A 14,491-nucleotide genomic window follows, 5' to 3' on the forward strand; every position below is an offset into this window, starting at 1 on the left:
AAACAATTGTCACAAAGTGATTAAATAAAATTAAAGAAATGGAAAAATGTAAATAGTTTACATTTGTTAGACACTATTTGGGTAAAATGTGTATGTAAGTGTGTGTGTGTGTTTTACATTTAATATTACATTTTGTAGTATTTCACGAAAAATTTCTAGTATTTCTAGAAAGTTTCTAATATTTAAGATATGTTCTACATACTGTTCCACTTATTTCAGCATAGTTTAACAAATGTCTTAATTCCTTCTATTCTTTATCCATTCACTCTCTCGATATGCAGAAGTTTCAGGATATTCTACTTTTAAGAGAAATTCTTGAAACTGGACATAAAACGCCAAATAATTCATTTAGTTAGCATTAGCCGCTAGCTACTTCCTGGTCATGCATGCACAAAACAAATCTTATTTCTGGTACGGAGTGAGTAGACACTGCGCTAACTCTGGATTCATTTTTTTTATTTATACCCCTGGCATTATTGTGTATGTTTCAAGTTTAATAATAATAATAATGATAATAAAAATTACAAAAATGCGCTTAAAGTGCGAGGCAGGGTTGAGACAAACGTGCAACTCACCACTTAATACGTTCCTGAGGGTACGCCGCAAATATTTCAAACGCACTTCTTTCACATTGTTATTATGGGGTGGTTAGGATGCGCCGCTTTTACCGCTGCGGCCCGGGTTTGAACACCAGTCAGGGAACCAACCCCAGCAATTAGGGTTGCACAAGCCAGTGCACTCTTAGTGCCGGTCCCAAGCCCGGATAAATGGGGAGGGTTGCGTTAGGAAGGGCATCCAGCGTAAAAACGTGCCAAATCAAACATGCAGATGATCCGCTGTGGCGACCCCTAATGGGAGAAGCCGAAAGAAGTTTATAATGGGGTATTGTTTGTGGAATTATAAGAAAAATAATGAATTGATTCCATCATGGAATAAGGCTGTAACATAAAATAGTGCATTCAGCAATGCCAAAAAAATGCTTTTTGAAAGGCAGATATAGATTTAATGAGAAAGTCACATTGATGAGTAAAAAAAAAAAACATGGCTGTGAGGATGCTACTTGCAGGTCATATATATATATATATATATATATATATATATATATATATATATATATATATATATATATATATATATATATATATATATATATATATATATATATATATATATAGAGAGAGAGAGAGAGAGAGAGAGAGAGAGAGAGAGAGCTATGAGCTCACTACAGGTTTTGTCTCACATAATTTTCAAATCATTATCATGCTGTTTCTTTTGAAGCAGTAAAGCTAAAGATATGGAAAAAGTATTTGGAACACCTGATTTTTCCAGCCATATCTGGTTCCTCCCCAAACTGTTACCACAGATTTGGAAGCATATTAGATGATTTAGTAGGTGGTAGCATTACATTTTCCCTTCACTTAAACTAGAAAACCCAAACCCACGCTTACCTATGCAAAGCCACATCTCCTATTTACCATGTTCATGTTGTCTGCTTGACAGGACCATACAAATTTGTGTAAGACAACCATACAAACTTGTATTAAAGCAGTTAAAAATTGTTGCTATTGAAACAATTCTCTCATACTGACCACTGTATGTTCAACCTGGCACCTCGTGGAAAAGACTCTCTAAAGATTTGCGAATTAGAATTGTTGTCCTCCACAAAGATGGCTGAGGCTATAAGAAGATCAGTAACACCCTGAAACTGAGTTGCAGTACAGTGGCCAGGGTCATACAGAGGTTTCAAGAGGTTTCAAGATGGGTTTCACTAGGAACAGGCTTTGCAATGGTCAATCAAAGAAGTTGAGTCCTCGTGCTGTGTGTCAGGTGCAGAATCTGCTTCAAAAAACAGATGCATGAGTGCTGCCAGCATTGCTTTAGAGGTTGCAGAACCTAAGGGTCCACTCGTCAGTGCTCAGACCATATGCCACACACTGCAACAAGTCGGTTTGTATGCCCGTCTCCAAGAAGGAAGCCTCTTCTAAATCTGGCTCACAAGAAAGCCTGCAAACAATTTTCTGAAGAACGTGTCCTAGAGCATGAATTACTGGAACCATGTCCTGTGTTCTGATGAGACTAAGACAAACTTGTTTGGCTCAGATGGTGTCCAGCATGTGTGCGACGCCCTGGTGAGGAGCACCAAGAAAATCGTGTCAAGCATGGTGGTGGTAGCATCATGGTCTGAGGCTACATGAGGGCTGCTGGTACTGGGGAGCTTCAGTTCATTGAGGGAAACATGGATTTTAACATGTACTATGACATTCTGAAGCAGAACATGATGCTTTACCTCTCGAAACTGGGTTTTCCAACATGAAAATTACTCCAAACACACCGCCAAGATGACAACTGCCTTGCTGAGGAAGCTGAAGGTGAAGATGATGGAGTGGCCAAGTATGTCTCCAGACCTGAACCTTATTGAGCACCTGAGGAGCATCCTTAAGGGGAAGGTGAAGAAGCGCCATTTGTCTAACATCCTGCAACTCCGTGATATCATTGTGGAGGATCCCAGCAACAACCTGTGCAGCTCATGTTGAGTTACTTTCAGAGGACAGTAAATCTGTACTATAGATTGAATGAACTGACCGTTTATTTACTCTGTAAGTCATGGACATTTTCTATGTTTCGATTATATTCAAAAAAGTATTTCTACAGTACATTATGTCCTCAAGTATTTAGTTATTATTATTGTTATTATTATTATTTTACTTAATCATTTAGACATACCATGTTCATAAAATATACAATTGTTATTATATGATTAAAAGCAGACTTTATACAGTTTATTGCAAACTCTCTATTAGTTTAGAGTTTTTTGTGCATTTAGGCTGTTCTCTGTGGACGGTGTGTGTGTTTATGTATAAAAAAAAGGAAAAAGATATAAGGTCACAACCTGCAAACTTTCTGAGAAGTTCTAGTGCTCTGCCATCTCTGTTATCCGTCTCTGCATTGTTGTTAATGGCAGTGCATTAACAAGATAAAACCAAAGGTACTCATCCAGCACATTCTTTCTCTTGCTCAATCTTTGCATACAGGTTTTTTTTGTTTGTTTTTTTTGTACAATTTTCTTATCTGTCTCATAATGTTATTGGAGAAGGCTGAATAAAGCCTCTAACCGACTGCTAAATGTGTTATTGTGTGACCTGCTTTAGATGCTACAGATAAACGGTTCTGTGTTTGGATGAATAACTGCGAAAACACATAAATCTAAGACGCGCAAGCCCGGGCTGATTTGCGTGATTTTGCAATGTTTTATTTTGATCAGTGCAACTTTACGAAACAGGTTCATTTTTATGAGATTTAAAATCATATGACATGGAATAATAATCATAATATGATGCTTTATCTTTTCATATACAGTCCCCATTACAAACTGCGAAGTGAAGAATGGAATGCAACCCAGGCAGGGATCCAACATAGACAGAGAGCAAACAAGGGAGGTGGAAAGACAGAGAGACTGTGAGAGAGAGAGAACAAGAGAGAACGAGAGTGAGAAAGCGTATAAGACACTGAGTCAAGAGAGCAGAAGAGGAGGAGGAGGAGGAGGGCAAAGGAGTTGAGAGGAAAGAAGAATGTCAGCTAAGGAATTTCCAATAGCTTTTGCTCAAGTATATATATTAGGTGTATATATTAAAAAAGAAAAGCGTAATAGAGAGACTACAGCGAGATACATACACACATGCATACACACCCTAACAAGCCAACCATGCACTTCATGCATCTTGGATAACAAAAAGCAGGATCGTCTCTTGAGCTGCTGCTTTTCCTAGAAGCGTTCCCAAATGCAGTCCCTGTCTGACAGACAAACCCTTATGCTTGACTCCAGAGCTGAGAGTGGTGAAAAGTTAAAAAGAATCAAAGACATTGTTTGACTTGGTTTTAAATGCTAACTACAATCTATAGTTAGAAGTTTGGATGTTGAGTATATTTGGCATGCTAATATAGAGAATTCTAGGTCTACACTTGTAGATAGTATATAGAGAGCTCTGAATTCACACATATGGATATTATATAGAGAGCTCTAGGTCTACACTTGTGGATAGTATGTAAATAAACCTAAATCCTCACTTATGGAGATTAAATGAATAGCTCTAAATGCACGTGTATGGATATTAAATAAAAAGCCCTAAGTCATTTTTTAAAGGGTTTTTTCTTTCTTCATTCTTTTCCTTTTTTTTTTTATTCCAATATTAAGTGAAAAGAAAACATTTGTGCCAATGAACACCTTAGCTTTTAGTTTGTATTGATAATATTTGCTGTAGTATATTTTCGACCTTGTAGTTAACACAAACTATTTTAGACTTGAATTTTGACTATTTTTGTACAAATATGATAAATATGCATTCCAGGTACTCTGCTTTATCCCTTTTTCTTCTTCTTCTTCTTCTTCTTCTTCTTTTTTTTTTTTTTTTTTTAGCTCAGGGCATTTCTACAAGCAGACATTTACATCATTTACCTTTTTTAATACAAATTGTATTTAGTTTAATTCAGTTTTATTTGTATAGTTGTATTAAGTGAAAAAAAATTATGTTCATAAAATAATTGATGCATGAAATGGTTAAAGTTAATTTGAGAATAGTGAAATAATCACAATGATTCCAAATGTTTTGTATCAAACCTCTAATGAACACATTGCCGGAAAATGTGTTCCCTCTTTGCTAATGCAATAATTTGGTAATAATTTTCCTCACATCACTGTGCAGAAAACATGGAACAAATTGTAACAAAAAATATAAATAAAAAACAGCACTTGAAGAGGAAATATGCATGTGCTGGCACCTCTGAGATCTGTGTAAGGCAAGTTGAGTAGCATTAATGTATCTAGTAGTAAAAGAGGCATGCTACTTTTTCAAAGTTTGGTTTTAGCAACAATAAAGCTGTTTTAACAGCAGGTGTAATCTGTAAAATGCTTAAATGGACTGTTACATACTGCTGACTTGTGTTCTGTAGCTGTAGTAAACATGCCATACACTAGATTACTGAGACTTAGTGTTTATCATGCACACTGGTATAAATGTGAGACTTTGCTTATTATTCATCCTCAGTTGAGGATGAAGTTCTTTTCATTCCCCATTCATAAAATGTTATACTTAACTTTTTTCAATCTTCTATTATTTTTGATATTCTTGTCTGGAAAACACTATAGGACTCATTTTTGTCAAAACACATTCTTATGAATGACCATGCACAGTTGCAACATAGCCTAAAGGGAGAAACAAGGAAAAGACAAACAACCAAGAATGTCACAGGAAGTAAAACACAACAGGAGGCATCGTTTATTATGTGTGTGTTGAGAAACAGAAGTCAGCTCGGAATGTTCTCTGCGCTTTATTTTCCCGGTACATTGGACTGTTGTAAATGTTTTGTTTTGTAGTGTTGTGAAGTACTTCATGTAAGTATTTCTTCTAGAGGATGAAAGATAGAGGGCAGTGTTGAGTCCTCAGCTTTTTCGCTGAAATACTCCAAACTGCTTCCCTGCAATCTGCTTGTCGTTTGTAAATCTCTTTTAATTTACAATAGAGTGTGCAGAATTTTTAGACTAAACTCTTTAGGGTTTTCATGATGGAAATCTTCTACTGCAAGGTGCTGCATGAAACCTTCATGGCTTACCAGGAATTTTTCCTGGGTTTTTCCCGGTTTCACAAACTTCATGCCAAAAAACTGAGCACCAAAACATTAGACCAATGAAATTTCCGAATGGAAACGAAAAAACACACCTCACCTGTGTTTAGAGCTGCACTGTATCGGGAGAAAAAAAGTTTTTTTTTAAACGCACGACGATGCCAAAAGATAAACTCCCGAGAGAAATAGTTGTGAAAGGAAGGAGAAAGACAGTGAACAATGACTTTCTTGGTAGGCTACTGTTTAGATACAAGCCGTTGTAACGTGTTGAGTCAGGGTGACGGGAGAGCGTGCTTTTTTATTTTTCTTGGCAACAGCGTTATGGGTTAGTCAAAGAAACTTTGAAATGAGCATCAGAAAATAATAAGGACATAATCCTTGGTCTTGCACACATGCAGTAATAGCGGAAAAATGCAGTGCCAGGCTATTCCCAAAATACCGCTCTGCTCCTAAACGAAGCGCAACATATTTCATCCGTTACACCGTGTAACAGACACTTTTGTTAAAGCCTGTTTGAAGTTCATTAGTGTCAGTGTAGACACTGCGGCTTATAGACAGGCGCGGCTTATTTATGTTAAAAATAAAAATATTTGTAAAATTCAGTGGGTGCGGCTTATATATGGGTGTGCTTTATAGTTCGTAAATTACGGTAGTTTTTGTCCAATTTGTTATACGAAACAGAAATGACCACAGATTGAAAATCCCAAAATGTCCTGTTAAGAAATTCCCCTCCACGTTATGGCTTTAATGTATGCAATGTGAGGTGTACAATTACTGTCCCAGCATCATACATTCCATTGCTCCCATTAAACTCAACTATCCAACATTTAGCATCCTGTAGGTTTATTTTGGAGTAGGTTTGGTATAGAGCGGGTTGCTGAGGCATGTTATAAACTAACAGCAGTAGCTGCAACAGAATGTAACATGCAGCATATAAGTAGTAGGATACAAGTGCATATTTATTTAGTTACATTTAAGTTATTATTATTAGGGCTGTAGCGATTCCATGAGTAACTCGAGCAATTAGATTACAAAAATTCATTGAGGCAAATTATTTTGCTTCATTTGGTCCATTTAACTAAAGACGCAGCACTGTGTTTTACACGGACCATTATTACTGACGCACTTCCCACTAAACTCTGGACCTCGGTGGACAGGTAACACAGAATGAAGGAATGGGGAGAAAACAGCAAAGGGGCGAGGAAAAAATTCAGGCCAAAGAAAACACCAGAAACTTTCCAATGTTTGGGATAATTTCAAACTAAAACATAAAGAAAACACTCTACAGTGGGGTTACTGTTTTTAAAGTAATTTGAAATGCATTTTATTTTTTATTTTTATACACAGTTCATTCAAAAAGTCCCTCATCCTTGTAAAGCAGGTAGTGGAGCACGTTTTTAAAGCTGGCAATAAATACATGGATTTAGTCGAAAAATTTCAAGCAGCTTTTCCAGAGACAAAAAAAACCCACATTACGATACGCGAGATTTAATAAATAAATACGAGTGAGAATAATTATGAGTTTTATTAAACAAATAGTTTCCCATAACCTACTCTACACAGCCACTGCAGAGGGACTTTTTGAACACTCTATATTTATTTTGATCTAATATGCCCATTAAATGCACTTAATAGGTTTTGTTTTCACCAATATACTTGTATGCAATTTTAGCAAGAAAAATAAACATTTTTTAAACAGAAAAACAAATCACTTGGTCATTTTAAGAGACCCGTCTTATTTTCTCTCTAATATATCTTTATATTATCTTTATTATATCTATATATATCTTATTTTTCTCTCTTGTTTTCTCTTTCTCTCTCTCTCTCTTATTGCTCTTTAATAAAGAAAAAGTTTTTATACTCGATTAATCGTTAGAATAATCGTTAGAATAATCGATTACTAAAATAATCAATACTAGCAGCCCTAATTGTTACAGTACAACACACAAGTTTGAAAACACAGGCAAATAGCATTACATTAAGGTCATATTCAAAAGAACTGGAAAACATGCCAGCTTCTGCAGCAGGAAGTTCAACTGGAAAAACGAAGTATCTCAAACAGGCAAAAGTTTCACTCGCAATGTCTCGTCAGTGACATTAATACTGACGAGACATTGTGATAAAACAAAGGTATACCTGTAAGAAAATGAATCAGTGCAGATGCACACACCTGGGTAATCAGCATATTAGAAAAGTCAGAAAGCAATGCAAACCTGAACACATGTAACTTGTCATCATGGGAACCAGATCACGGATGGGAAGGAAGGATTTATGATGCAAAAAACACTTGTGCATCTAGGACTCTAGGAACATTTCTTAATAATGAATTCTGGGAAATTCTTAGGCTTTAAAAAGAGCACTTAACACATATCCTAGGAAACCTTAGACTGGAACACTTTAAATCTAGTGATCACTGAAACACTGGACCTCAGAAACTGCAGGATTGCAAGAACTCTATCTCAAAGTTCTATAACAGCATTTTCTTACTTTCAGTGACTCTTGCTTATTTGATACACTAAATGCCCTTGTCTCTGTAACAGCACTTTTAGTGAATGTTTCTACACTGGAGATAAAGCTGAATACTTATCTGTGTGTTTATCACTGCTTGAATGGTGCTCAGCAAGTCTTAATGCAGGCCCCAAAAGCTTTTACCAAATTCAACCCCATTAGGTCAGTGTAAATGTCGCATACTTGGTTTCCCGGTGGGACTGTTTAAACTCTTATGCCGCATGAGTGCTTCCTGTCATTAGACTCTTTAGATAAGACAGGGCAATGTGGGCGTTGGACGGATGTGCCAATTTTTTTTTTTTACTAATCTTGGACTAGCTTTTTTCTTTTTTTTTTATATGTGGGTAAATCGAACTATAAGTCACATCAGCAGGAGCTTAGCGTATACACATTAACCCACCTTGCTAATCTGAAAAGCTTTAGTCAGTAAAGCTAATCTTGATATTATCAGATCTTGGTCTTTAGTATTTGTACACAAACACCTGCCATGAAACTAGCATTCAAAATTTGGATGGTATTAAATGAATAAAAAATGGCACAAAATGAAAACTGTGGTATGGCTTAGTTATTTCTCAAGTAACATGGAATTTTGATTTTGGTATTGCTTTTATTTTAATAAAACTATGTGAGCAAGGAATAAAACATGACAAATAGGAAAGGGTGTATTGTCATATGTACAGGAAACATTTTATTACACCATACAAGGAAATTCTCAAGCAGCCTATGACAAAGTAAAGATAAAAGGAAAACAGACAAAGACATGAATTTTTTATATGTACCGTATTTTTCGGACTATAAGCCGCTGTTTTTTCCCCACGTTTTGATTCCCGCGGTTTAAACAACGAAGCGGCTAATTTGTGGATTTTTCCTGGGTTTTTCCTGGTTTCACAAACTTCAAGCCAAAAAACTGAGCGTCATAACATTTGACCAATGAAATTTCCGAACGGAAACGAAAAAAAGCACCTCACCTGTGTTCTGAGCTGCACGGCATCGGGAGAAAAAACTTCCACCGGTGGAGATTTTTTAACGCACGACGATGCCAAAAGAAAAACTCCCGAGAGAAATAGTTGTGAAAGGAAGGAGGAAGACAGTGAACAATGACTTACTTGGTAGGCTACTGTTTAGATACAAGCCGTTGTAACGCGTTGAGTCTGGGTGAAGGGAGAGCTCGCTAACTCCAGTTGCAACAGAAATCATATAAGCACAGACAGGTTTCCAAAACTCGTGCTTTTTAATATTTCTTGGCAACAGCGTTACAGGTCAAAGAAACTTAGAAATGAGCATCAGAAAATAATGACATATTCCTCGGTCTTGCACACATGCAGTTATACCAGAAAAATGGCAGGCAGGCTATTCCCAAAACGGCAGGCTATTCCCAAAATACCGCTATGCTCTTAAAGGAGCCACAACATATTTCACCCGTTACACTGTGTAACAGACACTGTCTTCCGGTAAAGCCTGGGTTAAGTTCATTATTTTTAATGTAGACAGGTAGAGTTTTATTTTTAAGATAAAAATCTTTGTCAAATTCAGTGGGTGTGGCTTATATATGGGTGCTCTTAATAGTCAGGAAAATACGGTACAAAGATTTGAGCTCATCCGAAAGCTGGAGTAAGAACACAGGGTCACTGACAGTACGGCACCCCTGGAGCAGGTAGGGTTGAGTGCTTTGCTCAAGGGATTGACCCCCTGACCTTATGAGCAAAAATCTCGACCCTAAAGTAGTGATATTTTTGATACTGGCATTATATCGAGAGGATTGCTTCTCACATTAAAAAATATCAATCCTCCGTTCAAATAGTTCAATATTTACTAATATATCACTAATTCTGTCATATATTGTCATCATTACATTCTGAGAGAATCTTGTAACAAATGAGATGTCCAGTTGATTGTAGTCAGTTTAATATTGATGGCTTACAAAAATGCTGTCGAAATCGATTACTATTAATGATACTAGTCTTGAAAGTACTTGGTATGGGAATGAAAAAGAAAATTAGTTGTATTACTGTCCCTAATGTTGGCTAGCCATGAGTAGCTAGCTTGCAATAATTTGTACATTGCCTTTAAAAACCGCATCTAGTAAAGTTTTCTTCATTTTTATCTTCACCTGAAGTTTTGTATTTTAAGTAATTATTATATTATATTACATTTATATTTGCGGCATTATATCTAGCCATGTCTGATGAGGATGTCACTAACGCTACTGTAGTAACTGTTACAGTGGACTTTTTGCTAGATTTGGAATTGAAGTGATCCAAACAGTGTCATCTCAGTGCAAGTATAAGAAAATAATTACTCTTGGATGCTGCTTGTCCAATTCATATTAGAACTTGTTGAAAAAAAGAAGTTTTATAAAGCAGAGTTAAACTGATTGACTTTTCTTTTTTTTAATACAACTGCACAGCATAAAGTCTTTTATTCAACTTATATTACTGTGATTTACCAATGATTTCAGATTTTATTAATGAATGACACTTTACCCATTGTAATGATTTGCACTTAGAACATCAGACACTTATGTTATAGCTGGATTGATGTTTATCTCTGATAAACGACATCATTCCCTCACTATTCTCCCCTCTGTCTTTTATAAACACAGCTTGTTTCATTCTATTATTAAACCAGAAGTTCTAAGCTCTTTTGTGCTGAAGACTTTCTTGTGCTGTGATTATTACAAAGTGCTTATAACTGTGATACCTTCTAGAAATTTCTCCTAACAAAAATCATTATTACATCAATAATGATATGATGTACATATATTTTTTCTCCATTATTTTGTCATTGGTGATGTTGAGCAGGCACAATACAAGTCTCTGAATGAGCTGTTATTATACAAACAATAACGCAGCAGAACTAGCATATTTATTTTATGCTACTTTTTAAGTAATGCTAATTGTTTTATGTTAATGTTCATGTTAATGCTGGAACTAGTTGAGCTGTTAAACAAAAATGCAACCTTGTGACCCTTGAGGTTCAATAATACATGTGCACTGTGGTATGAAGTAAAATCATTAACACATTTTAGAATTTATCCTCATGTGGTATAATATCATTTAGCTTACCAGGCTTCAGCTACAAATGTGCATGTTTGCAGGTCCAGAGGAAACCTTACTTAAATGTTTTTGTACTTTATTCCTTCTGTGTGGATTTTCAAAGCCACCTTTGGCATATGTATATAAATCATTCACAGTTTGTGTGTGTGTGTGTGTGTGTGTGTGTGTGTGTGTGTGTGTGTGTGTGTACAGGTAGAGCTGGGTGGGAAAGCCGGGTCTCTACAGTGCCCCCTGCTGGTCGGGGATGAAGTGGTCATCATCAACGGTGTTGAGCTGAGTGGGTTCAGACAAGAGGCCATCTCTCTGGTCAAGGGATCCTACAAAACACTTCAGCTCACAGTGCGAAGGTCAGAAAACACACTTCCTGACATACATACACACACTTCAAGCCACACACTTCCTGCCAAGAAATATTTGATTATAATGCTGGCCATGCTTTCTGTAATACAGTGTATTCTGCCATGACTGATTTAGTTGATCAAATCTGGAAATTGAATACATGGTATTAAGAGGCTCTGGCAGGAACACTGTGAACCGTTAATTCTTTAAGAATACTTTAGAAGTGTGTGAGTGTTTGTGTGCATCTGTGTGTGTCTGTGTCACACACACAGTGTAGGGCAGCCTGGGTAGACGTAATAATGCTGTAGTAATTTCCCATTGGTGTGAGTGACATTTTAAGGTATTTTGTTTTGGTTGAAGATACAGTGATTTTGTATGTTATTTTGATTGGTTAAAGGAATAACAATGTTATTATTGAAGCTTTCTGGTTGGTGGTAATTCTGTGATATTAATAAGACATGCTGACTGGTAGAATCTTCTGCAATGTTTAACAATGGTGCATTTGACAAGATCATGGCACACAATATCCAACCAGGCAAACCCAAAGTAAATGTTTCTTTTACTCAATATTTCTACTCACAAACTCTGGACCGTCTCCTCAATCTAGAGTTCAGCATGTTACGATACATCACCATGGCTGCTCACAGCATGAACAGTAAACAAAGTATCACTTCACACCAAATATGGAGACGGCCATGTTTTCCCCCCACTTTGTGACTGAGGCATACAAACTTGAACATGGTGGAAATTATGTAATTCTGAGTTCCACCTCTCTTCTTAATGAGAGCATTGTTAAATTATTCGGATTGGTAGATTGATATTACAGTTTTAAAAAGATCTGAGTGGTTGAAGAGGAGTAATGTTTCTTTTGGTGTACTGGTTTTTCTCAGACGTTATGATTGGTGAAAATGTCTGTAATGGTTCGGTGTGTTCTCACACACACACACACACACACACACACACACACACACACACACACACACACACACACTCAGTCATGACATTTCTCAGGCTTAGTAAAATAGTAATAAAGCCAGGAATTGTTTGTCACCTGTTTGGCTGTGCGAGTGGGTGAAAATGGGGGAGCGGAAGGAAAGAACCACAGAGAGAATTTGAGAGGATAAGAATAGATGGCTGGTGAGCATCCTGAAGAGAATAAGGAGCTTTCGTTTTGATCATTTTTAATAAGCACTTGGTATTGGTGAGGGTTATGAGTGTATCTTTAGAACACTGAGCGCAAGGTGGAAATTCAAAATGGATCAATCTTTCAGAGGGGATTGAAGTATAGTATAGTAAGTATATATTTATGAACAATTAATGAAAGTGTTGTTTTTTAGTGTTTAATTCAATTAAGGATGTTAAACACTTTGCATTGAAATGACCATACAAAAAACATGGAGCAAACTGCCCACACAGCAAATATCTCCTGCCTGCCCGTTTCTCCTTGCGGACTGTAACAGCAAGCTCTCAGAATATAAATTACATTAAGTCAGGCTCTTGGGCCATATGCGGCCCTCTATCAGTCCTGTGGCAGCCCAAGAGGGATTTTAAGAATGATACAAATCTGGCCCAATATAGAGGAAATAGATGAAATTCGCTAAATAACCATAGGGTGTCGCTATTACATGCAACCAAGGCAGTTAGTCAGATGTACGTAGGGGCTATGATGTATGAAGGGGCTAAAAACAACAAACTATTGTTGATCACATTTTGGTAAATCACTGCACAAAGAAAACGGAAAGTCAAAAGTGAATGCAGGAGATTTCAGACATTTTGGGGAAATGTATATTTCTTCACTGAGGTCAGCAGGAAATGTATCTGTTTAATTGAAGAAATGTAATGAAAAAAACATCAGTCTTTTAAATCTTACACTGCTGCCAGGCACAATTAAAAGGTGAAAGAATTAGCAGCTGACTTGCTCAACTATTTTTTTTCATGATAATTAAGCACAAGAAAATGCTACATTAGCTAGTTATGAGGTAGCTCACCTAATAGCGTGGCATGGAAAACCCTTCACTGCAGCCGGAGTTATAAAGGAGTGTCTGATGAAAGTTGCCACTATAAATTGGCAAGACTTGCGAACATTTTCACTGATGATGCTGAATAAATCCACTGAGAGCCATTCTGACAGACAGTCATCTCTGTGATCTGCTTCACACACACACACACACAATGCTTTACACACAAATGTAATGAATATTTCGTAAAACCTTGTCATTTCATATCAGTAAATCATGATGAAATCAACAAGACATTAAAAAATGAATAAATAAAAATTAAAATTGTACTGTTGCCTGAAGTTTTATAAAAATTTTGTTTTAAGTTTGTTTTAAAGTTTTAATTTGCTTCGAAGGAAAATCGTTTACATGCAACTTTACTGATTGATACATGAGCCCAATTACTGGTAAAGGTACACCCATGTGCCAGGTTTCGAGTGAAATCTCTAGCATATACACAAACACACCTACAGCCAGCTGAGCCTGACATCAGTGTCTGTGTGGACCCTGACATCATCATTCAGAGCTGCTAAGGAACATGAGACCACTTTAAGGACACTGTATTTGAATAGGACTAAATGAACTGCTTAGAGCAATGAAGTTTGGAGTTTGAGCAAATAGAGATTTGTTGGACCTTTCTCAATAATTTTCCCCAAAGTTGCATTACAAAGCTACCAGAACATTACACTTTTTTTTAAAGTTGTGTAATAGTGGTTTTGCTGCATTTTAAGTGGGGAAAATCTGTGTGTACGATGCAGCTGAGTTTGAGATCATATATTATATGGCCAAAACTTTGTAAACGCCTGACCATCACACCCATATGTGGGTCTTTTCCAATATGGAAGACTCTATGTTAGAAGCACAGTTTTTCCATGTTATTTTATACGGTAGACGTCGATAGACAATTTCTCTACACTGGAACTAAGGGTTCCAAACATTTTCTAGTATGACAGTGGTCTTGTGCACAGCTTC

The 14,491-nt window shown here is 36.6% G+C and overlaps 1 protein-coding gene across 1 annotated transcript in view; it reads left to right on the plus strand.

The window, feature by feature from the left end:
• Positions 1-14,491, plus strand: part of shroom3 (shroom family member 3) — an 89,294-nt gene that overhangs the window by 17,579 nt on the left and 57,224 nt on the right. Inside the window, 1 exon segment of the mRNA XM_046867305.1 lies at positions 11,376-11,530. Coding sequence (XP_046723261.1) covers positions 11,376-11,530 — 155 coding nt within the window.

The sequence above is a fragment of the Silurus meridionalis genome, chromosome 15 (assembly GCF_014805685.1).
Source record: "Silurus meridionalis isolate SWU-2019-XX chromosome 15, ASM1480568v1, whole genome shotgun sequence".
NCBI classification, from domain to species: domain Eukaryota; kingdom Metazoa; phylum Chordata; class Actinopteri; order Siluriformes; family Siluridae; genus Silurus; species Silurus meridionalis.